The following is a 27,532-nucleotide window of genomic DNA, read 5'->3' on the forward strand; positions in this document are numbered from 1 at the left end:
ATCCACCGTCTCCCCTTGCAGTCATTTCCCTGCTCTCCAGGGGGATCTTTCTACAATGCACTTCTGAGTCACTCTCTTACTGAAAACCTTTCTCTGATTCTCCACTGCCCACAGACTCCACAAAGCCAAACTCCACAACCTGGCATTTAAGGCCCTTCAGGGTCTGGCCTTGCCTCCTCCTCCATTCCTCAGCTCCTCCAGCTGCCAGTCCCTTCCCTTCTCAGGGCCTTTGCAAAAGTGTTTTCTTCTACCAGGAGTGCCTGTCCCCTTTTGCCTGTAGGAAAACAACATCTGCTCATCTTTCAAACTTCATTGTTGTTCTCAGGGTTATGATCCTGCCTGGAGCCCCGTGGCCAGGCACCCCACAGCATTGTCATGGCTTGCATCTGAGTTTAGATCTATCTCTCCAATCAAACTGTGAGACTTTCCAGACCAGGACAAAGACAAAGTTAGCCCTTGGCCCTAGCACGGGGTCCTGCATGATGAGGAAATATCTGTGGTTGTTCCCTCCATTTGGTGAAAAGCAGGGATGTGTCACAGCATGGGCCTCAAAGGAGGGCTGGGCTGGGGACAGACAGCAGATGCAGGGTCAAGGTCCCCTTTGCCCGAAGGGTTGTGGAAGAGGAACATGCGCACACACTCAGGGTCAGGGGTCAGGCATAAGAGCCGCTACATCAGCCCACAGTGACCCTGAGGTCAGCCAGGCGCCATTAGAATAGCCATCTCTTCTCGGTTGTGGGTCACAAACTGACACTCCCACCCCCACCCGGGGACCCACTGGGCCAAGCCTGGGTCCTGTGCTGTGAGAGGACAGAGACAGACTTGGGGAGCCCACAGCAGGAGCTGGGAAGGGGAGGAGCCTGGAGCCCCATAACACTAAGGGAAGCTGGAAACCTGGAGACCATACAGCCAGAGGAGCAGATTCCAAACCCAGACAGGCTAGTGGGGCAGGGGGAGCTGCAGAGGAAGCAGATGGGCTCTGTGGTCCCAAAGGCAAGGCTGGCAATGGCTGATGGTCACAAGATGGCCCTGTCCATCTCCTTCCTTCTCCCACCAAGAAAGGAGACCCCAGTGCCCACCCTCTTAACACATCAACCTTTACTGGCCAGGAAGAGATGAACAGGGAGAGGAGCTCAGAGGGGGGTAGGCAAGTCGGGGACAGGGCCTGGAGACTGTACCAGGCAGAGCCTCTTCGTGGCCCCAACCTGGAGTGTGCCCATTTTGGACTGGGCAGAAGCAAACACTCTCACGCAGAGGAAAGCAGGGGACTAACTCCTCAGATACAACCGGGGCTGGATGTGGTGTGGAGTCTGACTCAGGGGTGCCCCTTCAGCAGGACTCAGAGAAACCGGGATGTGGGACTTCCTGAGACACAGCCAGGCATCATTGCAGCTAGAAACAGAGTTCAGAGGCCCAGGCCGTCACCGTATGGGCACTCATGACCATGGCAGGCCAGCACTGGGAGGGAGGGTCTAGGACGAGCTCCAGGCTACCTCCTCCAGGCAACCTGCCTGCTTGCCTCAACCTCTCAGTTTTCCCTCTACTCCACAATCTCTGCCAGCCAACATGTCCCATCACTGCTGCATGGCCAGACCTTCTCATCTGCCACCCACCCCTTAACCTCCACGATCTGGCACAGGGCTGGCCCAAGGAGTACCCCAACAGGTCTATGACTTCCCCAGAAGAGGGGCTAGGCACCAAGGGTGGGAGACTCTGGAAGCCATGGAGTTCCAAAGGGCGTTTGCCTCTCCCAGTTCTATTACCCCGCTCCACCCACCCCAAGCACAAAGTCAGAAAACAGCCCCATAGGGGAGAACTGGTAGAAAGAAATAGATTTATTCTCATGTACAAAGCGGTCAGCCCACGGGACCATATACGACAGTTGCACAGAGTCCTAGAAAAACGCATCTCTCTAAAGGCAACTCAGAAAGGTAAGGCAGGTGGACCCCCTCCCCCACCCCGCAACGCACACAGAATGAAACAGAGAAAAAGAGAGAAGCCAGTGGCCAGGCTAACCCAAGAGTCCTGGCCCTATGGGGTCTCCCAAGCCCTAGGGCACAGGTGGATATGGCCTTGAAGAGAGAGCCCTGCCAGGGCTGAGGCCAGGTCTCTCCCTAGCTGCAGGAATGGGGAAGGGGCTCAGGCCAAGGGGTACACTCAGGGGGCCTCTGAGGGACTCAGGGTTGGGCTCTCTGGGCCCTAGGGTGGCAGAAACATTCCACAGCCTCTGCTGGGACTCCGCAGAGTGATAGAGCTATTTTAGACATTGATCTAAAATGGATCTTAGAGCATGGATTGTCTTACCCTCCTGTTTGGCCCAGACAGGGGGAGAGACTTGCCCAGCGTCACACAGGCAGGAGGAAGCATGGCTGGCTCATTCATACCTGGGCCTGTCTCCCAGTGCGGGGATCCCTCCTGCCCATCAAGCCCATCCTGCTTCTTCCCGAGCCCCTTCTCTGCAGAGCACTGAGCTGCCCCTCGGCAGCTTCCTCCTGGGGCCCCTGTATCCCCCAGGTCCCAATCCCACTGTCACTAGAGTGGTGGTCCTCAGGGGGCCTTCGCCCTGCAGCTGTTTCTAGTCCTCCCACAGAACTAGGACTGTTTCCAAGACGCCACACTCTGCTCACTCAGATGTCTCACCTTCCCCTTCCATGAGGATCCTGGAGACCCCAAGGGATGGGAGTCCTCCAAGGGAAAGGAGCAAAGATCTGGTGGGGCAGGAATGGGGCAAGGAGAAACCATCAAGCTGCAGGGACAAAGAATGGCTTGGGAAAGACTTGCCAAGGTGTGGTCAGAGGCGCAGAGCAGGGCCCACTGCTCATTGGTCACCCTGTGCTCTCAGAGGACAAATCACAAAGTCTCCGTGAGGCTGGAAGTCTTGCTTCCATTATACAGATGAGAAAGCTGAGGCCCAGGAAGGTAGTACTTGTCCAGGGTCACACAGGAAGTCCTGGTCTAGAACACAGGACTCCTGGCTCTGTTCCCAGTGCATCTGCTCAGACCAGTGGAGGGCTGTGGGAGGTGGCCTGGGCAGGGAAGTGTCCCTGGAGGGGATCACTCAGCATCAAGGCTGCAGCAGCCATTGATGGGAGCCCCAGTGCCATCCAGATCAGGCACCTCATACTCCTCATCCAGGAAGTCCAGCGAGTTGTTACTTGGGAGGCCGCGGATGGTGAACTTGTGGGACACCTTGGTCCAGTGCTCACGGTTGGAGGCCACACGCTCGTACAGCTCTGCTGCTTCGGGGAACAGGTCCTGCAACAGCCTGTGGGTGCATGGGGGCAGAGGGCGAGAGGACAGAAATCAGACCATGGGCAGCAAGAAAGACTAGGGCTACACAGCAAATAGAACTTCCACAAGGGCCAGGCACGGTGGCTCATGCCTGTAATCCCAGCGCTCAGGGAGCCAAGGTGTGCAGATCACCTGAAGTCAGGAGTTCAAGACCAGCCTGACCAAAATGGTGAAACCCCATCTCTACTAAAAATACAAAATTAGCCGGGCATGGTGGCGCGTGCCTGTAATCCCAGCTACTCGGGAGGCTGAGGCAGGAGAATCACTTGAACCCAGAACGGGGAGGTTGCAGTGAGACAAGATCATACCATTGCACTCCTCCAGCCTGGGCAACAGAGTGAGACTCCATCTCAAAAAAAAAGAACTTCCACAAGAATGTGAGACAGAGGAGGACACCTAGGAAAGCATGATGGTCTCTTTCCACTGCAGACCAAGGATGAAGTGAAGGACCCACTGAGTGGCACAGCAGGAGACAGTTGTGCCCAGAGGCAAGGGGGTGAATCACTTGGAGCTGGGCCAGGCACATGTGTTTGCTGTGATGTCCCCACTCCAGCCTACCCTCACTGTGCAGGGTGCCAGCTTGTCCCCATGAGCTCACTCACTTGTAGATGGGCATTGCAATGTGCTCCATGAAGCTGATTTGTAGCTCGGGGATATAGGCCTTCTCCCGGTCCATCATCTCCATTGGCCTGTTGCCCATGGCCTTTTCCTGCAGGCATCAAGTCATCAGGTCTGTCCCTCTCATTCCTCCATTGGGTACCAGGGTCAGGCTAGTTCAAGCCCTCCCTGCCCCAGGCCAGGAACCCTCCCCCAACCTGGACATCCTGGGGTCACTCCACACATACCAGGTCTCCCTGGGAGAAGAATTCTTTGTAGATCAGCTCCTGAAAGGCCAACACTCTCATCACATCCTGCACATAGGACACATCCACCCAAGCTCCTCTGACAGCCCGTTCCCAGGAGAGAAAACTGAGGTCCAGGGATTCAGTCCCAGCTCAGGAGCTGTCCCACCAGCCCCAGCCTGGCATGGCGATGGCCCCAGGCAAGGAGTGGCGGGGTTGGGGCCCACCTTCCACCAACCACTGACTTGCTAGGTCTGTTCCCCTTTCTGAGTCTCCATTTGTCACCCTGAGATGGTCTAGGTTTCTGTCTCCCCAGAACACAGCCAGGCTGAGCTGAGCAGAGAGATGGTGTTCAGGCGGCAGGGGGCATCCAGAGCTGGGCAGGGTGGGCAGCCTATGCCTTCCCAGGGAGGACTGCACCTACCGCGATCTTTCTCGTGGTCTTCCAGCCCTTGGTCTGGTCAGAGAGGTCACAGGAGGTCATGAGGAGGCAGAGGAGGAGTCTGTGATGCTGCTTGTTGTTTCGGTCGTAGCCCACTATTGAGGGGAGGATGGGGTCAAGGAGCGGGGCCCAGCCTCCTTGCCCTTCTGAGGACAAGGCTCCCAGGGCCCAACCCAGAGTGCTGTAGGGAATTGGGCACTCTTGATGGGAGCCAAGGGGCCAGTGCTGGGTCTGCCTGGTGGGGCTGTGCAGTCAGAGAAGTGTTGATGCTGCAGGGGATAGGTCTGCACCCTGGGAATGCTCCCCTGGCAAATCCTTCCCCTGGTTGTTCCTTCCCACCCCCAAGGCCTGGGGCTAACAGCAGTCACCCTCAGCCATCTTCTGGAGATCCTTGAAGATGCGGAGATGGTGGGCCAGGTCCGTGGCCAAGATGATGTCCCGCATCAGATCCAGCATGCGCTGATAGTCCTGGGGCAAGGGCAGGGGTGTCATGGCCTCCTGCTGGACACCCCCACCCATTTGCCCATCCCAGTGAGCCTCCACTCCTTGGCTCCTTCTCCCACCTCCAGCCAGCTCCCAGCTCTCCCCCTCAATCCCCACCCCCACCCCCAACCCCATCACCTTCCGGGAGAAATGATCAAAGATGTTGCAGCCGTGGGTGTTGAGGATGGCGATGGCCTGAGCAAAGTGGTGCCTCTGGGGGGAGAGGAGTGATGGGGTCCCGGCTGGGGCAGAGGGGCTCCCCTCACCACTGACCCCAACAGAGGAAGCAGAGCCTGGTCCAGCTCCAGCCCCCAGGTCAGCAGAGCAGTCAGAAAGGGGGAGTCAGGGGCCCCAGTTCCCTTTCTGAGCTCTGTTTCAACCCTCTGTGTGACCCAGGGCGAGTCCCTAGACCACTCTGACCCTCAGACTCCTCAGCTGTCACATGCAGGGAGGGACCCAACAACGTAAGCTCTGGGGTCCCTGAAAGCTGGAACATTTTTGAAATGATCCCTTGGAGTCCTAGACACTAAATCATGCAGAATGCATTTGTTTGCTGACAAGGAGAGGCAGTGATGAGGCAAGGGCAATGCCCCTGTTTCCGGATGCTGAATGGCTGTCACTCAGAAGAGGAGCAGCTTATCCCAGGGGGCAAAGGGCAGAACCAGCACTGCCACCAGGCCTCCTGGGAGAGAGACAGAGCACCCCATCTCTGGGGGTGTGCAAGCAGAGGCAGCCTCTGGAGGGGTGTTGTGGGAAGCAGCATAGGGCAAGGTGACTTTGGAAATGTGTCTCCCACTCTGTGGCAAGCCCTGTGCCAAGTGCAGGAAACCCAGAAATGGCTCAGACCTTGTGCATGCGGAGGTAGGCAGACCCAAACCAAACAATCTAAGGTGATGCTAAGTGATGGGAGTGGAGCCCATCCCAAGCTTGGCAGGAGGGGGCTGAATGGGGTGTTCCCAGGCAGCCAAAGGGAAACGCACTGAACACAAATCCTTGCTATCATCTGCACCTGCACCCTTCCAAGCCCACTCCAGGAAAATGAGCCAGACATGTCCTAGGTGTGGCTGCAGCTCTCGCAGCCTGTCTGGAGAGCATGGTTTGGGAATAGGGGGAGCTGGGTCATAACTTTGCAAGTCACTGGCCTTAGAGGGGAAAGAGGATGGGGGTGGGACAGAAGAGTGATACCTCCATGACGGAGCCCTCGGAGCTGTAGAGCGCAGCCAGCACAGATTTCTGGAAAAGCCCAGGAAAACTGTGGTCACTCCTCACATCCGGATCCAAGTGCCACTGCTTTAGGCTAAGCAGTGTCCTGCCCTTCCCAACTTTCTCCCCTCCTTCCTATCTCAAAGTCATGGGCAAACCCTGGGGGAACCTCCTCCTGTGTTTAAACTTGGCTCCTGGTCTCACTCGCTCCCACCTGCCTTCAGGCTGGGAGAGGATGAGACTCCCAGACACCCCATGCAGGGTCCCCACTGTGAGCAGGGCAGGGTCTCACCGAGGCCACCTGGAAAGAGTTGTTTGTGCCTCTGTGGTCCAGGTCATGACACATGCAGGAAATAAACAAGGCAAAGATCTCGATGTCCCTGGTTGAGAGGCAGAAAGGAGAAAAAAAAGAGATCAGCCCACAGTCCCCTCCCCAAACCCCCAAGAGGATGACATGCCCAGGAGCCACTGGGACAGGAGTTGGAACACCTGGGTTCCCTTCCTGGAAAGAAGCACTGGTTTGGAGCCCAGCAGACCCACGTTTAAATCAGGCTCAGTCTTCACTGGCTGCTTGACTGTGAGCAAGCCCCTCCTGGAAGATGGGGCTTGCAGCCTTCCCCTCGAGTCCCCTGGGGCTAAGAAGATCCCATGAGGCAGTGTGTGTAAAGTGCCTGACACACAGGGGGTGCTTCCCTGTCCCAGGGAAGGGGACCCCAGCGGCTGCCAGATGTGGGGGAGATGCAGCCACTCACTCGAGGTAGTTGGTGAGCTCCAGGTTCTTGTAGAGCAGGTAGCAGAAGTGGGAGACAGAAAAGGCATGCATCCAGTTGTGATAGGGGGGATCTCGGTAGCCCTTCTTCACCATCAAACAGAACCTGGGGGAGGGGAGAGGGCAGCAGAGGGGCCTCAGCCTGTCCTCCTCCATCAGGGCCCCACGATGGCAGACTGCATGTCCCTTCCATCCCTGAGGGACACTCCACAGCTTTCCTTGATGATCCTGTCTTAGCAGGAAGTTCCTATGCACATCTAACTTAAACCTCTGGTTACACACTCTCGGCCTTGCCTCCAGGCTCTGCCTTGCCCCATTTCTTGCCTTTATTGACAGTTCAGTGTCTAGGAATTGCTTCTCACTCATGGATCCTCCCCACCCCCATACGACTGGGTCTCCCCAGTCATCCTTAGAGAGATCCTCTCCAGAATGCCAGGGGCAATGGATGTGACAGTGGAGGAAAGAGGGAGGCGAAGACTGGGGCTGTCTGCATGTGGACGAACCGGGCCAGGGTCGGGCAGTCAATTTTGTAGTTGTTGATGAAATTCATGTCCTGCAGCATGCTCAGGATGGCCTGGAGAGGGCAGAGGGAGGGATCAGAGGGGCTGCCAGTATCAAGATGGGACCCCTGCCTGGGCCCTTCTTCAAGCTCCACACTCAAAATCTGGAGTCTTAGAAACTTAAATCTAAACTAGAGAACCACAAAATAACTGAAGCAACCGTTCTCGGAGCTATGCATTTTTAGAGATCTAAGAACTAAGAACTCTTGAAACCAAGCCCACACAAAATGTTAGAAAAACGGGGTTGGGAGGCATGCAAACCCTGAGGTCACATGCCCTGGGCATGGTTGTTCCAAGACAGCCCTTGGCATCATCCAGTCCAGCCTCTAGCCCCTGGGCAGGCCCCATGGCCTCATGATGGCAGACTACATGCCCCTCCATCTCTGAGGAACCCTCCACAGCCTTCCTTGATGACTCTGTCTTCCCAGGAAGTTCTTGATGCACATTTAACTTAAGCCTCTGGCTACACAAGTGGAGAGCAACTCACCATGGACGTGTCATCCTCGGGCAGGGAACGAGGGGTGTAGGTGAAACTTGCAAAATTGGAGTCAATGGCAGCCACAGGCTGGATTCCATCATGGAGAAGTTTGGTAGACTCATCATCGGACACCTAGAGGAGACCAGCCAGAGCATTAGAAGATAGCCTTCACCCCATCCGGTATCTTCACCCTCAAATTCCCATAGAAGGTGGGGGATCCATCACCCAGAATGCACCACAGTTGGACCACCACGATGTGGACTGTAACTGGGCAGGAAATCACAACCCTCCCCTCACAGCCCTGCAGCCCACCCTGCCTGCCTCCCTGCAGGTGACCACCCTTTATCTGTTACAGCCTAATCTTGGCAAAGATTGAGAACACTCCTTCATGACACCCCCAAACCGTGGCAGCATTTCACACACAGTAACTGTAGCAGTCCTCCTTTTGTGGAGACCTTTCTACTCTAACCTTAACTCTTCCTACTACACTTTTGATCCACCTCACAAGGTCTGGGCCTCTCTGGTTTGGACACAGATGAGAGGAAATGTCCAAATGAACAGTAACTACCATATACATGGAACTAAGCCAGCTTTTCTGATCCAGGGTAGGGAATGGAATAGATTATCAGCAATTAAGACTGCCCAGGACTCCATGGGCATTGTACCTAGGGAAGCCATGAGGACAGGCCCTGAGTGAGCTTCCTAACCCTCAGTAATTCCCAAGATGGGAATTATTCCCTAAACATGGGGAATACCTGGCTGAACCAAATTATTCCCTGGGCTGGTTCCTCTGGCTACTTCCAGCCTTGGGACTCAGCTCAGAAGCAGGTTGGAGGAGAGGTCTCTAAGCAGGGGTGGGAACTGCCCCTAAGGAGGGCAAGAGGCCTGCTATGGCTCTGGGCCTATCCTCTCATCCTCAGTAGAGATAGATCAGGAAGGCCTGCCTGGCCCTGGGTCCCCGGGAATCTGGGAGGAGGACCAGAGGTCTCTGCAAGCCTCACCTTCATGTGGTACATCATCATCTCATTGGCCAGGTGGCTGCGATACTGAGCCTCATTCACTTTTTTGTATAGGAGAGACTAGGGGAAAGAGGGAAAGATGGGGCTCAAGGAAGGTGGCTGTTAAAACTTAGCAATGCCCCAGACTGGGACGAAGGGGTCAGAAAGACACCCCACTTCCTGTCCCATTCTGGCCCCAGTCAAAACCTTCAAGCTCCAGTCCACAGTAAAGACCCCACCCCCACTTTCATCCAGACCCCCGCACCAGCTCCTCCACCTCATCCTGCCAGCATTTGGTCTGGCCCTTTGCACCGCCCCCCATATCTGATCCAGGCTTCAGTGATGGAGCCTAAGGCCCCTGGCAGGGAAGGAGAAGCAAGGAGGGGATCATGTCAGGGACCTTGGGGCTGGATTCCCAGGCCAGAGCGCCAGCAGGCCTGGACACCGAGACCCAGCACTTCCAAAAAGGCACCCGGCTTGAGCTGAGGCTGCTTCCAGGGAAGAGAGGAGGTTTTGACAACGGGAGCTTCTCATGGTCCCAGGAGGCAGAGTTGACAGGACAGGAAATCGTATCCCCAATTTTTAGATGGGAAACTGAGCCCAGAGGTGGCCAGCGTGTCCTGAAGGCTACACAGCACCCCAGCGGCGGGACTGAGTGCCAGACCGAGGGATCAACCCACAGGGAGAGCTGAAGGAGAAGGGAGGGTCCCTGGTGGGCCCCGCCCCTATCACCAGACACCCCACTCCCACCCCCGCCCTCACATGGGCGATGCTGATGCCACAGTAGATGGAGAAGGCCGTCGCCAGGTCCTCGTCGAACTTGCTGAACCACGGCCCATTGATCTTGTTCACCAGCTCAGCCACACCGATGACCTCTGGGGAAGGGAGAGGGGCAAGGAACCACCGGTGGAGGCAGGGATTGGGTGGAGGGAGAGAACCGGCCGGGACCTGCCCTCGCAGTTTCGGCTGGTGACATCCCAGATACGAAACCCGACTCCCTTCTGCTCCGGGACGCCGAAGGCGGTGGGGAAGTGTTGCCCACCCCGCGCTCGGACCCGCCCTGCCCCGCGCAGGTGCCGCCCCAGCCCCGCCCCTCCGCCCCGGGCAGCCACACGCACCCTGGTTCTCGTTCTTGATGGGGAAGCAGAGGATGTTGCGCGTGCGGAAGCCGGTGCTGTCGTCTACGCCGCGGTAGAAAAGCGGATGGGCATATGCGTCCGGGATGTTCAGGATCTGGCCGGTGGTCGCCACGTGTCCCGCGATGCCCTGATCGGCCGGGATGCGGATCTCGTAGCTCTGCCGGGGAAGAGATGGAGTCGAGAGGAAGAAGTTAGTGACCCGACCACAGAGGGAACTATTAAACGTCGGGCCGCTCCCCAGCGCCCCCAGAGGACTCCCGGACACCCCTAGGGCCACATACTCCCTCCACAGTCGCTCACCTCATCATCCACCACACCCCCATCGAACACCTTGGCCACCAGTTCATTCTGATCCAGCAGGAACACAGAGCAGCTGTGGAGGGAGGGGGTTCGGTCCTCTGGGGCCTGACAACCCCCTCTGATGGCCCTCACTTTCCATAAGGAGGCAAAGGCCGGATTTTTCGAGGCCTGGGAGGAGTGCTCCAAGGTAAGCCACTCTGCTCAGGGCTGGCTGGCTCCAGAAACCTATCCATTCAAGTGCGTTTTTTGGAAGCACCTACTATGTGCCAGGCACTGTGATAGGAGCTGAGGATCCAAAACCAGCCCTGTCCCTGCTGTCATCGGAGCTTACAGTCTAGTGAGGGAGACAGGCATGAAATAAAGGATCCCTCAAAAGGTGATGAGGTCACATAGAAGGCAGAGAAGGGGAAGTGGGTTGGGCAGGAAAGGAGATGATGGGGACTGAAGGCCACAGCCTCTCTCGTCCTGTCCCCTGGATAGAGTCACTCACATCTCTGCGTTGCTGAGGTTTCTGGCCTCTGTGATGATCTCCTGGAGCAGGACAGAGACGTCATCTGGGTGAGGGAGAAGACCAGGCATGAGACCAGGCTGCCAAGCCCTCCCACCTCTCCTCTGCAACTGCCAGCCCCCGTACCCACACACAGCTAGGCATAGAGAACAGTGCACTCACCCAGGTGGGTGAAGAGGTTCTTTGCCACTTGGAGAAGAGCCTGGAATGAAGAAAATGGAGATCATAGGTGGTCAGGGTGCAGGGGTCACCCTATCTAACCCCCTGCCCCCAACAGCATCCGGGTCTTCTCCTTCCTTCCCTAGGGCTCACTGGACAAGCCAGAAACTGTCAGTGTCTAATTATATCATTTGGCTACTAAGTGAAGGAGTAGGGGAGTCGCCCCAGTGCAAGTGAGGAGTCTCCTGAGTGAGTGTCTCAGCCGCCTTCACACCAGCTCTAGCTGCCTAGGTGTTGCTGTAGTGCCCAGATTGAGCACTAGAGGGCGATCACATACAGTGCCTGTGGGCAGTGGCGCGGGTCCTGAGCAACTGCAGGCCTCCAAGTCATTAGGTTAGGGAACCACCTGGGGAAGGGCTGCCACCAGTCCAGAAAGACATGGGCATTTCCCTTCTGAATGGGTCTCGGGGGCTGAAAACTGGGCGAGTCAGTGCCCGAGAGAGACTCAAGGCAGGTCACTCACCTGGCACTCACACTTGAGTTTCTGTTCCTTCTGGAAGGCCAGGGTGCTGGTGAGCACGGTGCTGGTGTAGTGGAAGCAGTGCTGGATAACATGTTCGTCCTGGTCGGTGAACCTGGAGGAGGGTGTGGGCTCACTCAGGAGGGAAGGGAAGACCGGCTTCTCTCCCCACTCTCCTTACTTCTGTTCCACCAGAAGCCCACAGGGGTACCCACCTGCCAACTATATAACCACTGCACAGGCCCTTGGAACAGCTTCCCACCCCCATGCCCTGCAGACTGGGGGCTCCCTGAGGGGAGGGCTCCAGTCTGCCTTAGATACTTGAAACCAGAGCCATACCTGCCCCCTCTGATTTGGGATTTACCCAGCCCAAAGCTGGGTCTCCTCCCTCAGACTAGAGACTGCCTGGGCTCAAGCTGGTGTTTTGCTCTTCCCCAGGCATGCCTCCAGCCTTAGGGAGGGGAAGTGGCACTGCCCTGTCTTATGCAGCTCCTGTCACTACCCCACTCTCCCTGGACTCTGCTGGCCCTGATTCGGTGCCTCCAGAAATCCTAGGGTGGTGGTGTGGAGAGGACTGCTTGCCCTGCTCATGGAGCTAGCTCTGGTGAGACAAGATCAGCCCCAAATCCTGCTTAGGTCATTCAATCTGGCCACCAAATGATTTGTCACTGGGGAGTTGCATGGGGCTGGGTGGACCAATGGTGTGGGTCATGGGAAGAACCTGCCTCAGCCCACATCACGCTGCCCTGAGGCGTCCCTGCCTAAGCCCTTCCCCACTTTTTGGCTGACCTTGGTGCTCTGCCCTTGTGGGGCATCCCCCACTCATGCTTGCCATCCAGTGATTCTGATCTAGATCCCATCCCCACCACCCTGGGTCTGTCTGCACACCTTCCTTACATTTGCAGTCCCTCAGCTAGCCCCACCCACCTCTCACCCCTCAACCCTGGACATCTCTCAACTTCAGCCACACAAAGATCCTCATCATTCTGAGAAAACCTCGGGCTCTTTCACACCTTCACGCTTTTTTTTTCTACACTGTTCCCTCAGCCTAGAATACCCTTCTCACTCTCTTCCCTCTACGCCCTGAAAATGAGCTTCGAGTCTTTTTTTTTTTTTTTTTTTTTTTTTTGAGACGGAGTCTCGCTCTGTCGCCCAGGCTGGAGTGCAGTGGCTGGATCTCAGCTCACTGCAAGCTCCGCCTCCCGGGTTTACACCATTCTCCTGCCTCAGCCTCCCGAGTAGCTGGGACTACAGGCGCCCGCCACCTCGCCCGGCTAGTTTTTTGTATTTTTTTTTTTAGTAGAGACGGGGTTTCACCGTGTTAGCCTGGATGGTCTCGATCTCCTGACCTCGTGATCCGCCCGTCTCAGCCTCCCAAAGTGCTGGGATTACAGGCTTGAGCCACCGCGCCCGGCCAAGCTTCGAGTCTTATGAGATGGGGCCATGACTATATCATCCATGCCCAGTGCAGAGCGTGGTATAGTGGAAACACTTCCGAGAGCTTTGCTAATGTTGTCACTGTATCCTATCCCTGGCCTTGCCACCAGCCCCATCCCACTCACAGCTGAAGGGCTTCTGGAGCCCCTGTTCTCTGGCTACTTAGCTGTATTTCAGGAAGCTTCTCTGCAGTCACTGCACTGAGCTGAGCCCCACCCTGGCTCAGGTAGTCATTCAACACTCACTCCCTGAAATGCGTGGGACCCAGAGATGGCCCTGCCCCTGCCCTGGGCCTCAGGGCTGCCACCAAGGCCCCATCTTGTTTTCCTGCTGATACCACCTCTCCTCCAGCTCTGGGGCCATCCCAGAACCCAATCCCCCAGCCAGCAACGAGAGGTCATGGCCCCTGCTGGACCCCCATTCCCTCTACCTTCCCCTCCCCAAAGGCCTTCCCAAGGCCATCTGGTCAGCACTGGGATAGCAACATTAAGTGCTCAATATTTGTTTGCTGAATGGCATAAATTCTCCCACCATTAGGATGCCTACAAGTTCCAGATGCCACCAATCTCACATTCTCCCTGCCTTAGCGGATTCTGCCTTGCCCCTATCTTCATTTCCCCAGGCCCACCCAACTGTCAACACAGTTCCATGCTGGTAGGTTCTGCAGCTCAGACCTAGGACTCCTGAATCTCCACCCTACCCCAGCAGACCTCAGGCCCAGGCTCTGACACCTACCTAGTCCCAGGCTCTCTAGTGTCCACCCCCTGCTGGAGCTCCAGGCCCTGAAATCCAGCCTGTTTGCTTAGACTCCAGAGGCCAGCATCCTATCAGCATCTCTTTGCATCAGGACTCAGCCCCTCATCTGTCTACTTCTCCTCACCTATGTGATGCAGCACAAACTTTCGTCCTGCCAGCCCAAGTGTGAACCTGCACCCAGGACAGAAATGGCTCACCAGACACAGCACTATTTCTCCCTGAACTAAGATCCATTTGCAATAAAATTCAGGCACCTACTCCTGTTGATGAGTTGGTGTAGACATGAAATTTATTTATGACACCATTTCTAGACCCCAGGTTTGTCCTCAGTTCTCGAAATATGCTTCCCAACTAAGCCTCCAAGCCTGCTTCTCTGTCCACTGTGCCCTGCCCACCTCTTTTTTTTTTTTTTTTTTTTTTTTTTGTATCATTTTTACTGCTGCCCTGTCAGGGGCTCAAAAGATCCACAGGTTTTCCCAGTCCCCAAGCATATTCCCTTTAGCCACGGTCCACTGTGTTGATGATGTTCTGTGAGTCCCAGAGGGTTCACCCAACCCAGAACGCACCCACCCCTCCATCTAGCAGTTTCTAGCAGTAATGCAAAAACAGGGATGGCAAGGGAGGGAGCCCAATACCCCAAGAGCAGATAATCCAAACTTCAGGAAGTGTGGGAAGAGAAGAGGAACCAGCTTGGACCTCAACATGACTTTCATTCTGTTGCATTAACACACCGTTCAACCCACTGCTGCTGAGACAGTAGCCCCGGTTCAGTACCCTTCCCACATTGTTACCCTAGTGGAGCCCTAGCCAGCCTCTCAGCAACATCTCCTGATCTGCATCATCCCAAAAAGACTCACAAGTCTCCTTCTAGCTTGTTGAAGGCGCAGGCCAAGGCCACCACCTGGTCAGTGGCCCGGCTGATGACAGGGACACAGAGCATGGCCTGCAGCTCACAGCCCAACATGCTCTGCAGCTGTTGCACATCCTCCTGCAAAGGGGAGACAAGTCAGGGCAGGGAATGAGCGGGGAGTATGCTTCCCTCCTCCAGCCCTCCATCACATTTTGCAATGGGCGGTTCTAAGGGACTCATGCAAGGCTGGAAGCTCCATGTCATGGAGATGGGATAGTAGAAAGTCCCGAGGTCTTATCTCCCCCATTCCTAGGCTGCTCTGTAACAGAGACCTTGGCTCTGGGGGATGGACAGTGGGGTCTCCCCTTTCCCCTCTGGGTCCTCCAGGCCATCACTTACAGAGGTGAGGTCCTTCAGCTGGATGGACTTCTTGTCTTCCACCACCTGGCCCAGGCATCCTGTCAACTAGGGGGTGAGGAGAGACTGAGTCAGGGCCCAGCACTCCCCAGGTCAGGGGATCTCAACCTGTCCCCACCCTCAAGTCTAGAAGTTTCAAAGAACCCTTCAGTCAGTTCAAATGGTGGGCAGGGTCAGCACTGATGAGCAGAGATGGAGGGGACTCTGGTAGAATCCCTATAGAAGATTCTAGGGTCTTCCCTAACTATGAGAGAGATAAGCAGACTCCATGGATTCTCATCAACAGATTCTAGCAGATCCATATCCAGAACACTCCAACAGAAGTGAGCAGGTCCCAGGTAAGCCTTTCTGTAGATGCTAAGAGATTCTTGCTGATAAAGCCTGATGATCACAGGTTGTGATCCCTGCAGCATTTCTAAGTAGATGCCAAGATCCAGATAATTCCATCGGATTCCAAGAGTCTAGAGGATCCAAATACTCCAGACAGATCCCAGGAGTGTCTACCCGGCCTCAACCGCCCCTGCAGACTCCAACGAGAACACAGACGAGGGACTCACGGGAAAGCTGATCTCTTCCCCGAGCACTTTGTCTCCCATGACCTGAGGAACAGAGTGCAGGGAGCCGGTTAAAGGCAAGGGATTTCCCCCTCGGAGACCCGAGTTCCTCGCCCAGCCCCGACCCAGCTCTACAGTGGACCTGGGCCCTCACCTTGCAAGAAAGCTGGAGACTGTCCTCCGACACCAGCAGGAGGCAGCAGCGGGATGCCCGGGTCTCCTGCTGCAGCTAAGGGAGGGACGAGGGAGGGCGAGGGGGTGACCGCGGATCCGGGCCACCCCGCTCCCCACCTGCTCCCCTCTCCGGGGCTCTTCAGGGGGGTGGAGGAGAGGGGAAGGAGGGACATCGTAATCGGAACTGAGATGGAGGGCTCAAGGGGAAGTCGGTCCCCGGAGGGAGACAGGACGGGGAGGTGGCCGGGAGGGGCGCAGGGACTCACGTATTGGAGCACTTTGAGCTGCAGGGAAGAGGCATCCAGGTCGTAGAGTTCCCCTGCAAGGACCAGGGGCGGGTCAGAGAGAGGGCCCCTCCGTACCTCCGTGCCCGGGTCCCTCGGGCGCCGCTCAGCTTCGCGCCGGGCCAGCCGCCAGCTCCCGGGACCGCCTAACCCGCCCACCTCCCCTCCAAGTTCTGCCCGGCCCCGCCCTCGTGACCTGCCCAGGCCGGGTCCTCACCGCACAGTTGCAGGATCTTTCGGTCGCGGTCGGTGTACGCTGCCCCGCCCTTCTGGTCTTCCACCGCCCCCTCCGGGGGGTTCTGGACGGCTCGGGGAGCCTCGCTGGGCCGGCGCTGCTGCAGGGCCTGCACCCTCCTCAGGGCCACCAAAGTCTGGGACACGCCGAGCGGTTAGCGCGCCGCTCGCCCCACCCTCGCTGCGCTTGCTGCCGCGGGATTCCTGCCTTTGCTCCTGCCGTTCCCTCTGCCTGCTGGGTCCACGGACCCCGTCGCCGTCCCAATCACCTCATCCCTGGACTCTACCTTCCTGAGGGCTCCCCCGGGGGCTCCCACCGCCCCTGGAGCGTCCAGCGGTCCAGGAACAGGAGGGTACAGTGTCTACCTCCATCTTTAGCCCCTAGATTCTTCCAAGACAAGATGTCAAATTTCTGTCTCTAGCCCCCTCAGGAAGTCGTAAGTCCTTGTTAAAGTCACAAAATCATAAAGTCTCAGGCATGAAAGAGCCTCAGTATCATTATGTGGAGGGTTCTTTCTAAATACAGATGCTCCTGGACTTAGGATGGGGTTGCTTCCCCATAAATCCATCGAAAAGTCAAGAAATTGTAAGTTGGCAACCGTGTGTATTTACAAGGTATTTGACCAGTTTTGTCTCACCACCGCCCTAGGTCAGTCGGTGCTATCATTATTCCCATTTTCAGGTGTGAAACTGAGGCTCAGAGAGGTTTAGTGACTTGCTCAAGGTCACACAGCTCAAAAGCATCAGAGCCAAAGCTAAAACCTAGGTCTGTCCAGCTCCCTGGCCAGAACATCTTCCCACCAGCTGTGATAAGGGTCTTCAGCCTCATGGTACGTGGCCCCGCTCCCACTCACATGCTTCTCCACTGCCTGCAGGCTCCATTCCTCATTGTCACTCAGCTGGCCACAGTGCACCTGGAGGGATGGGAGAAGGGAACTAGCTGTGACCTCTCCCAGTGTCTGTCTCTGCCAAAGTGCCCTCCCCATGCGCAGCACACACGGGTCCCCACCAACACATACACACTCAAGTCTGTGGGCCTCAGTGATAACCTCATCTTTCTGACACCCAGACAGCTCCAGGAAAATCCCCTCCTGTAGGAAGTCTCCTAGGACTAACCCAAAGACGTGAAACTTTTTTGTCTCTGCCTTTTCAATCACTGACTCATCAAGAGCACAGCCCAGGTGTATGGTTTAGGGGATGGAGGGACCTTAGACCCCTCTTCAGCTCCCAGCTTATGGAGTTCTGCGGGTCCTGATTTTAGAATTGGTGGTATTAGCTTTAGCCTCCCAGCTCTATCCTTTCTGAGTTAGGGTTTGAGCTGCCCCTAAGTCTTGGATAAAGGAATGGGTTCAGTATGATGCACCTGCCATGGTGAGGATGGATGGGTGAATGAATAAATGGATAAATGGGTTGGTGAAGTGCTTTGCCTTACATGCGATTCTTACCACTGTGATGCAAGCCTCCACCTGGTAGGCAAGACATGGCCAGAAAACTGGAGTGACTTGCCCAAAATTACACAGCAGAAAGTGGCAGAGTGAAGACAGCACCACCCACTCCCTCCCGTTCTCTGCCCACACCTTTCCCCCTCTAGATCCACTCTCTCCACCACCCCCATCATCCTGTCCCTCTCCAAGTTCCCTGTGCCAGTCACCAGGGAACTCAGCCCATCTTTCATACTCTGTGAAGTCCCTTCCCCGACCCCTACTTGGGTGCTTGTAGAGGAAAATGAGAGACAGTGGGGAGGGAGGGTGGCAGCCTAGGGACCCACTACAGGCCCTGCCAGCAAGGCTCCCCACCTGCGTCACTAGCTTCCGGAGCCCACTCAAAGCTGCTCACCACCTGCAGAGCTCCCCACAGTGCCTGCACTGGGGGCCCCCCCTTTCTCCTCCCTCCCCAGTCAGCAGCCAATGCCTGCCTCAGCTCTGGGTCTCCTGCCAGGAGCAGATGGGGAGGAGGAGACCAGCAGGTTCTCGGGAAGCTCACAGTCTGACTGGGGCGGGATGAGTAGGGGGACATGACTGGGAGGAGGTGTGGAGCCTCGTACCTGAGGAAGGAGAGAGAAAACTAGGTGGGTAGCTCAGAGGGGAGGACATTTGGAAGGCTTCCTGCATTGGCATGGGGAAGACAAGTAGACCTTGAAGAGACCAGGACACTGGCAGTAGGTGGTTCAGGGAGACGAGGATCCAGGTAGGGGCGTGGTCCATAGTACCACAGAAAGAAGGGCCTTGAGTGCCAGGCTAAGAAGTTAGACTTTAGCCTGAGAGTACTGGGGAGCCATGGCAGACTTCAGCATCTGAGGGCCACTGTCTATGGGGTGTAGGGTGAATTTGAGGGAGGAAGAAGATTGGAGGCAGGAAAACCTGGAAGAGACCTGGGCTGTCAAGGATGGTGTTGAAACTTAAGCTCTGGATGAGGTTCAATCTGTGACTCCTACGGGACGGCGGGGGCTGGAGGGAGGAGAAGCTGGGGCTATGGTTCATTTGCATATGGCTTATATAAATATGTTGGCATTTTACTGTTAGCACATGGAGGAGGACATAGTTCTTGTTCCTTCCACCTGGTCCTATCTCTCAGAAATAGAGAAGTCTGGGACCCCTCTAGGGTTGTGGGGGCAACCAGTTCCTGGGCTGCCTCGGTCTGCCTGCACTCAGCATGTGCACAAACACACACATGTACACTCTTATGAAGAATGTCAGGCCCTCACACACATGCATTTACACTCACTCACCCATGGAGGTGGTACACACACACACACACACACACACGGAACAGTCACAGACACAAAGACATCCATACATCCACCCTTACAGTGTCCACAGCATCCTCACAGGCACATTCATGCCTGTACACAGGAAACTTAGTTCACATACTCAAGAGCCATGCACATGCACCTGGCACCCCCATATACAAACACACACAATCGCCCCAACACACTCATGGCTTTTTGTTCACCAACAGGAACACACACTTGCACCTGCTCTTGCTAATCAAGGCAAGTGTCGGGGGCCCAGTGGGAACACTCAACAGTGTGCATGGTGGCTGTACGAGAGGGTTAAAAACCCAGTACAGCCCCCAGGTCCCTACCCTCACCAGGTTCAAAATGGCTAATGGCATGAACACCCCATTCCTATGCAGGGAGCTGGTGTGGCTGGTGCAGCTGGGGGAAGAGTGGGCACAAATCAGGCATCAAATGCCAGAGACCAAGGGCCGCCACTCCTCAAAGAGACTTATTATCCCAGGATTAAAGAACAGAGTCAAAGACTCTTTCCACACAAAAAAATCTGCAATCAGGGCACCTTGAGTGGTGAGCTGTAAAGGCCCAGAAGTCAGCCACACAGCCCTGCACCTGGCTGGCATATTCCTCAGAGAGCCCTCGCTAACTGCATCCTTATCGGGCCCCAACATTCCTTTGCAGGACTCCCTCAAGGGGTTTCCTTGCTAGCCCTTGCCATCACATGTGATCCTATCCTTATTTTGCTCATTTGTTTTGCAATATTTTTGTTATTTTTATTCTTTTTAGAGATGGAGTCTCACTCTATTCTGCAGGCCAGATTCGAACTCCTGAGCTCAAGGAATACTCCCACCTAAACCTCCCAAGTAACTGGGGTCATGCTCACTTTAGTGCTTGTCACCAAGGCAGGGCCTGTCTAATCTGTCTTGGTCACTTCTGTGTTCCCAGCACCTAGCACACCATGCCTGGCATACAGTGGGTACTCAAGAAATAGTTGTTCAACTGATGGATGAGTGGGTGGATGGGTAGGTGGATCAGTGGATGAATACTAAGAGCAGAGACTCAGAGAGGGGAATGGGGCTTGTCGAGGAAGAAGCTGGTGACTCGACCTTCCCAAAAGATCAGCCCTGTGGCACTCCATCTACCTTCTGCACCCTCTGCCCTCAGATTCTGGCAGCAGCTGGAAAGTCTGGGGCTGCCTGTGCTGCTTCTGGGAGGCAGTGAGATCCTGTGGGCCAGGGAGCATCTGCCAGACGTGTATGCCTTGGGGAGGGGCATCCTGGGGAAGTGCATTTCCACAGGAGTGGGAAGGTGCAGGCTTGGAGGAGAGGCAGATGTGAATAATCTAAACACCCTTCAAGAGCTCTTCCCTGCCCAGGGTATTTGAGGAAATGAAGGGATGGTTGTTGAAAACTCCTGGCAGCCAGAGCCCAGCTGGCTAGCATACTACTCAATAGCATGCACCCCTATTTCAGCTTCCCCAGGACCACACTCTCCCCTCAGCACACCACCCCTTCCCCCGGCCTCCTTCCTGCCTCGCTCACATTCCTCCTCTGCCTAGAATCCCCTTTCCCTTCTTCCCTGCCTGTGGACCTCCTACCCGTGCCCCAAGGCCCCACACAAATGCTCTCTCCATGGTGAGGCACCACTTGCTGCTCCAGGCTCTGCCATCAGAGCACCTGCTGGCAACAGTATTTCATCTGGCCCGTGGTGGAGAGGGTGTCCCCACCTTCCCCAAGACTGAGAGCTCCCTGAAGGCAGAGTCAGCTCCAGCACCCAGCCTGCCGCAGGATCACAGCAGAGTTCTACTGGGTGAGTTAAGTGTAAGTGATCTGATCCCACCAGCATCCCTGAGACACACACACACACACACACACACACACACACACACACACACATTGGCCTCTGGCCCAGCCTGAGCCAAGGTGAGCAGCGGCCATGGCAAGCATTCTGCCCACAAGGGGAGTAACCTTCCAAATGTCTTCCCCTTGCTTCCCTCCTGACCCAGTCCTCACAGCCTCAACCTAAGGAAGTCCTTCTCAGGCACCTGGCACCCCAGGCCTTTTGCCCTTAGCAGAGAAGGAGGTGCTCAACCCAGCCACCGCCTCCCAACCCCCACCTCTGCACATAGCCCCTCATCTCGGTGCCCCTCAAAGCTGGCCAGCCCTGGGAGAGACCGAAAGCAAAGAATAGGGGGAGGCGGCCCCCTGAGAACTCCATGCAACAGCAGCTCCATTCCAGAAGCTGGAAACAGCTTGCGGAGAAACCAAGAAGGGGGAAACAGCTTGCAGAGAAACCAAGCAGCGGCCTCGGCTCCCTCAGTCAAGCAGATGGGTGTGGAGGAGATCCAGCCAAGTACCCCTCCTCTCCTCTCCCCTCTCAGCCATCCCCCACTCCCACCGCCCTCTCCTGCCAGCAGCTCAGAAAGGTCAGGCGCCTGGGAAGCCTTTAATTCCATTTTAATGAGCTGGAGAAGAGTCCCCGGGGAACCAACACCTGCTCATTTATCTGTCCATGCCCCCAAGCCTGCCCTTTACCGGAATGGCAGCCCCCTTGACAAAAGCAGAACCCCAATAATAGCAATTTGGGAAACTCATCCTTTGGTTACTAGGATAGAACAAGAGTTTGAACCCCCACCTCCATACAGGAGAAGAAACTTAAAGAGCCACAGAATCTCACCCCCACAGGCTCTGCACTTCCACAACCCCCTCCGTGGAGCAGAAACCCTGGGAACTCTGCGAGGGGCTGTGGAGGGAGCCTTGCCTGGGTTCCGGGGCTCTGGAAGAGCATCCACCACTTCCCGCTAACACTCCTTCCTCAGCCACTCCAGGAAGCCCGCCTAGCTACCTGTCTTCTGCCCAGCCTCAGCCCTGGGTCTGGCTGGCCTGCCCATGGCCTTTCTGTCCTCAAGGCCCCCAGCTCCAGCCACTCCAAATCTCTGGCTAGTTTTCTACACTGTCTCTGTTGGTCAGGCCCTTAGGTCCATCTGTCCCTCTGCAGCCTCTCTCTTCACACCTCACTTGGTTCATGCCCTCCTGGACACGGTCCCCACCCCATCTGGAGGATCCCAAAGAGAAACCAAGGTTAGCGCTGTGTATGCCAATGGCTGGGCCTTCTAACCTCATGGGGGCTGAGAGTCCAGCAGGGGCTTGCACATCCCTCAGAAAGCTGCTGACTGGGCCAATGGCTTCATCCTACCCATTCGAGGTGGGGCAGAAGGCTGGGGTGTGGGAGATGCCCCAACTCCTCCCACCCCCACACCCCCACTTCCCCTCACTCCATCCTCACTTATGGCTCCCATCTCTCTCTCTCACACACACACATACACACACACACATACACACACACACACGCCCCAGACAGGCTCTATCCACCACTCCCTCCCGTGGTCTCCTCTCCCCACATCCCACCACCTAGGCAGGCTCTTACCAAGATGACAGCTGCCACGGCCCCGGCCTCCTTGTCCACTAGCGGTATGACCAGCACTGAGGGGGAGAGGGCAATGAGGTGCTCCTGCAGGGCTGGTGAGGCTCAGAGATACCAAGCCGGGACCCAGGGCGGGGACACAAAGATGTAGACAAAGAGAGGCCAGGACAGAGACACAGAGAGACCCCAAAACCCACAGAAACATAGAGGCGGGTCCTGAGGCAGTGACAAAAACAACCTCAGCAACAGCCTCTGCATGGAAGGAAACCCCTTCACTCAGTAACCTTCTCGTGATCCTCTCAGGGTTGCAGGGAGGAAGGCAGGTGAGGCTGAGCACCTCTATTTTACAGATTGGGAAACTGAGGTCTAGAAAGGGGAAGTGACTTGCCCAAGATCACACAGCAAGTCAGGTCTCCTGACTCCCAGTCTTGTGCACTTTCCACATCGAGACAGAGGACAGAGACCTAGAGAGACTGAGACACGAGGCAGAGAGAGACATGGCGGACAGGAGGCATGGAGGAAAAGAGAAAGAGAAATAGGGCCAATGACAGTGACAGAGAGAGTGTGAGAACAACTACAGCCCCATCCAGCATCAGGCACAAGCACATCACAACCACAGCCACGGGCCACTGAGCCCTCGCATGTGCCAGGCTCTTAACATGCATGATCTCACTTGTGCCTCCTTGAAACACCCCCTCAAGGTAAATACTATTGTCCCATTTTATAGTCAGGAAGTTGAGGCTCAGAGAGTTTAGTAGCACAATAGAGAGAGAATTAGATGGAGGGATTGCTAGAGACACAGCAAGAGAAAGAAGAAGACAGAGATGAAGAGGGGTAGAAGACAGACATGACCTGGAGTGCAGGGGCCACAGTCCCTCCCTGCCCCTGCCCAGCCCCTAGCCCTTACCTTGGGTATGAGGAGCCAGTGGAGCCACCAGCCTGGCCAAGGGCTTCCCTGGCAGGTCTGAGAGGCCCAGCCCATTGCAGCCCAGCCGCTTCTGGGAGATGATAGCCTCCCTGAAAAGAGGACATGATGCCACCTTGAGAGCTCCCGGCTCAGGGAGGAGCAAGGCCTGGCCTGGGGACACAGGAAAGTTTGGACCCTGCACATGTGCAAGGATCTGGGCAAGCTGACCTGCCTCAGGGTGGACACGATGACAGCAAAAGTGAAAAAGTAGGGGACCCTGGCCCCTATGTGGAGAAACAGGCAGCCACAGTCTGGCCTCTGGTGCCCCTTGCTGGTAAAGGCTCAGGTGGGGCCCTGCACAGATCTTCCAGGCAGTGGGAGAGCACAGGAAGTAAATGCAGGGGCTCAGAGCTAGGCTGCCTGCTACGATCTGACCTTAGGCATGTGACCTGACCTCTCTGATCTTCCCAAGGAGAACTAGGGTGGGGAGAGAAGAACCCTCCCCGTCACCATCCTCAGAAAACAGTTGTTGATCAACTTTTAGTGCTAAGCACAGGAGGTAATCATTATAACTAAAGTTTATTGGCCATTTCCTACGTCCCGTGCACAGCCCAAGCAACTCACATAGATGAACTCAGAGTTCCCAGCAATTCTATGAGTTAGATATCTTCATTTTCAGACGGAGAAGCTATGGCACCAAGAGGCTAAATACTTGTCCAGGGTCACACAGTGAATAAGTGGTAGAGCCAGGATTTGAACCCAGCCAGGCGGCACCAGGGCTAGGTCTAACCACTATGCTGGAAACTTTCCAAATACCTGTGGAGGTGTGAGCTTTGAACGGAGGGCAGGTGTGAATGTCAGGGTATGACAGTGGCAGAGGGGTGGTGGGAACCAAGGCAGGGGAGGTTGGTATGGGAAGAATGAGTTTCTCTCTGTCCCACCACACAACCCACCTCCTCTACCCCCTGGCCTCTGGTTCAACCTGCTTAATTAAGCACCTGAGTTTGCACCAAATGTCACTCCTTGACGATTAATTGTCCTGGGTTCTTCATCCCTCATGCCTCCACTTAATTGTGCTTGTAGGAACTGCCTGGCCTGGACAGAAGAGAAACCTGGGGAACTGTGTGCATACAGTGTCACTAAGGGAAGCCCAGCAAAGGTCACATGAGGAAAAAGAGGGGGTGGCCTGCAAGTCACAAGATCACTAGATCACAGACTCTAGACAAAACGAGGACCAAAGAAGTTGAGCATCTCGTTCAAGCTCACGCAGCATTCTGAACCAGGTCCATTCCTTCCTGGCCACTTTAAGTAATCCAGGATCTACAGGAACTGGTGGTTTCTCCCACCTTCCAGCCCTTACACCCAGGACCTTTAAGGTTCCTGGAGTGCTGGGCTCCAGTTCCCGGCTGTCCACATTGCCAGTCACCCCAGAAAGGAGAGGGACGTAGGGCGGCAGGAGAGCAATGGGAGCCACGTTTCCTGATGATTAAACTGATGAGATGAAGGCTAAGGCTTCATGGAGGCAGTGGGTGACCCCCGAACAAACCCTGCCCAGCTCCTTGGCCTCGGACAATCTGGTTACCCGGAGGCCACAAGGTGGCACTGGTCCTTGCGTTGCTGGTCAGTGCGCACTGCAGCCTCATCCTGCTGACCCCCAACTATTCCCCTCCCACCCCTGGACTGGAGCTGCCTTGGCCTCTCTCCCAGGACCCTGACGAAAGAATCTGTCCTCAGCCTTTCTTCTTTTTTGCACAAAACCCCTCCGTGCTCACAGCCTCATGACTCTCCAGCCCTCACTCATGAGCTCCAGACCCCAGATACTCAAAGGCCATCTGGAGCCTCCCACCCACGTCCCTGAGGTGGCCCAGGGACCCCCATCCCATCTGAATTATTATCTCCACTCCCCCCACCTCACAGCAAAGCAGCACAACCATCCACTGGGTCTTTTGCAGCTTGTCCAAAAACCTGCCTTCTTTCCTCACCTCCCCATCCGATCAGTGAGTCACCTCCTAGGTATCACCCACAACTGTTCTCTGCTCTCTATGCCCAAGTCACTGCCCCGCTCACGTGGAGACACCTTTTCCCTGAACCCTGGAGCAGCCTCTCCCGGAGCCTCTAGCTTCCTAGCTGGGTCTCTTCAATTCATCCTCCATGCCAGAGCAAGAGTAAGCATTCTAGACTAAAAACCTCAGGGGAGGGTTCTACTTCAAGTCTCTCATTCCACTGGGTCCTTCTGGGTCAGGTTCAGTGCTGAGGGTCAGACATATGCCTCACCTGAGGAGGCCAAGGACATGCGGAGATCGACATACAGACCCACGCTTGAGTCGGGAGATGAGGGCTCTGCCAAAGGCAGGAAGAGCAGGCCCCAGCCCGCCCAGGTGCAGGGTATGATAGAGTCAGAGAAAGCTTCCTGTAGAGAGAGACACCTGAGTTGAGTCCTAAAGGACATGCAGAGGCTATTGAGGCAGACAGGAAAGGATGTCCAGGGAACTGCATGTGCAAAGGCTTGGAGGCGAGAAGACTGTGTGCCTGCTGAAAGGTACGGCCACAAGGAGGTTGGTGTGGCCAGATAGCCGAGAGCAAGGCTAGACAGAGGCCAGGGCCCTATGGAGCTAGGCTTGAGCCTGAGGGCAGGGGGAGCCCTGGGAGGGATTTGAGCAGGGGACGGTAATGGTCAGGTGATTTCAGAACAATCTGATCGTGCTGCCTGGGTAGAACTCTCAACATAAGGAGATTGTGACACTGGAAACCTTGTCTCAGTGAGGGTCCCATCATCTTAGTGGCCCTGGACAAGAGAGAGGCTGGACTGGGATAGACCAACCTTGACTAAGCCGAGATGCCCCCAAGCACTGGGGCTTCCAAGGACCCTCAATTCTCAGGAAGCCTTGGCACCTTCCTCTGCAGCCTGCCCTCCCCCAGCTTTATAGGACCCCACAGCCCACGCTCACCTTAACCTATCCCTGTGGGAGCCCCTTTCCTCTGCCACAGCCCTCCCAGAACTGCTGTCCTCCTGAAGGCTCCAAAGATGCCCACAGACTGCAAGGGGGAATGTGCCGAGGCTGAGACTCCCTCACCCACATGGGAGTGGGAGCTTCGTCCACTGCTTAGACCCCCGATAGCTCCTTGCTGAACTTAGAGCAGCTCCCTGCTCCTCTCCAGTTCCTCCCTTACTACTCCACCACCCCCACCCTGCCTTCCAGGCTCATGCTTGGGCTTGTGGGGAACTCCACCCCCACAGGGCCAGCTGCCCAGGCGAAGGCTAATGACAGCACTGGGTGCCTGGGTGGTCATGGCCTGCCCCACTGAAGATAAGGACAGATGGGCACAGAGTGAAGAGAGGAATAGGCGTGGATTTTATGGCAGTTCCGTCCCTTTAACAACTATTTGTTTAATGGAAAAAGAATCGAGGGAAAGGTTCTCTGCTGGTAGGGCCAACAGCCTGGAAAGAGCTGGGTCCCCCTGCACTTCTCTGAGCCCCTGTGTGTGTCTTTCTCGGGTCCTCTACTTTGAAGAAGCCCCTTCCTCCAACACCCACTAGGTCCCAGGCATCAGCAAGCAGCCAAGCCTGTTGCTGAGCCCATCCTCCCACAGAACCCCATCCCCTCAGGGAACCCCCACCCTCACTGAGCCCCCCGACTCTCACTAAGTCTCCACCCCCTCACTGAGTCCCCATCCTCTCACTGAGTCCCCACCCCCTCACTGAGCCCCAATCCCCTCACTAAGCCCTCACCCTCTCACTGAGCCCCATCCCCTCACTGAGCCCCCATCCTCTCACTGAGCCCCCATCCTCTCACTGAGCCCCCATCCAATCACTGAGCCCCCATCCCCACACTGAGCCCCCATCCTCTCACTGATCTCCCATCCTCTCACTGAGCCCCATCCCCTCACTGAGCCCCCATCATCTCACTAAGCTCCCATCCCCTCACTTAGTCCCCATCCCCTCACTGACCCTCATCCTCTCACTGAGCCAGCATCCTCTCACTGGGCCCCCATCTTTTCACTCGGCCCTCATTCCCTCATTGAGCCCCCATCCACTCACTCAGCCCTTATCCTCTCACTCAGCCCTCATC

The 27,532-nt window shown here is 56.0% G+C and overlaps 1 protein-coding gene and 1 long non-coding RNA gene across 4 annotated transcripts in view; one reads left to right on the forward strand and one right to left on the reverse strand.

Annotated features, from left to right (window-relative positions):
* LOC126935316 (uncharacterized) overlaps positions 1–27,532 on the forward strand; it is a 342,634-nt gene that overhangs the window by 77,461 nt on the left and 237,641 nt on the right. The gene's annotated exons all lie outside the window — the stretch shown is intronic.
* The window catches only part of PDE2A (phosphodiesterase 2A), a 100,273-nt gene continuing 74,558 nt past the window's right edge, over positions 1,818–27,532 (reverse strand). For all 3 annotated transcript variants that reach the window (XM_050756117.1, XM_050756119.1, XM_050756118.1), the window contains 27 exons: positions 23,463–23,572; positions 22,559–22,614; positions 17,253–17,312; positions 16,382–16,535; positions 16,147–16,199; positions 15,861–15,935; positions 15,710–15,751; positions 15,135–15,200; positions 14,743–14,873; positions 11,696–11,807; positions 11,176–11,215; positions 10,996–11,059; positions 10,506–10,578; positions 10,185–10,362; positions 9,829–9,941; positions 9,070–9,147; positions 8,078–8,200; positions 7,534–7,604; positions 7,014–7,136; positions 6,554–6,641; positions 6,244–6,291; positions 5,197–5,271; positions 4,944–5,043; positions 4,558–4,670; positions 4,137–4,175; positions 3,894–4,000; positions 1,818–3,265 (listed from right to left, as the gene is read on the reverse strand). In XM_050756117.1, coding sequence (XP_050612074.1) covers positions 3,055–3,265; positions 3,894–4,000; positions 4,137–4,175; positions 4,558–4,670; positions 4,944–5,043; positions 5,197–5,271; positions 6,244–6,291; positions 6,554–6,641; positions 7,014–7,136; positions 7,534–7,604; positions 8,078–8,200; positions 9,070–9,147; positions 9,829–9,941; positions 10,185–10,362; positions 10,506–10,578; positions 10,996–11,059; positions 11,176–11,215; positions 11,696–11,807; positions 14,743–14,873; positions 15,135–15,200; positions 15,710–15,751; positions 15,861–15,935; positions 16,147–16,199; positions 16,382–16,535; positions 17,253–17,312; positions 22,559–22,614; positions 23,463–23,572 — 2,503 coding nt within the window. In that variant the 3' untranslated portion in view covers positions 1,818–3,054. The remainder of the gene's footprint in view (positions 3,266–3,893; positions 4,001–4,136; positions 4,176–4,557; positions 4,671–4,943; positions 5,044–5,196; positions 5,272–6,243; positions 6,292–6,553; positions 6,642–7,013; positions 7,137–7,533; positions 7,605–8,077; positions 8,201–9,069; positions 9,148–9,828; positions 9,942–10,184; positions 10,363–10,505; positions 10,579–10,995; positions 11,060–11,175; positions 11,216–11,695; positions 11,808–14,742; positions 14,874–15,134; positions 15,201–15,709; positions 15,752–15,860; positions 15,936–16,146; positions 16,200–16,381; positions 16,536–17,252; positions 17,313–22,558; positions 22,615–23,462; positions 23,573–27,532) is intronic.

Source organism: Macaca thibetana, chromosome 14, assembly GCF_024542745.1.
Source record: "Macaca thibetana thibetana isolate TM-01 chromosome 14, ASM2454274v1, whole genome shotgun sequence".
In the NCBI taxonomy this organism is placed as follows: Eukaryota; Metazoa; Chordata; class Mammalia; order Primates; family Cercopithecidae; genus Macaca; species Macaca thibetana.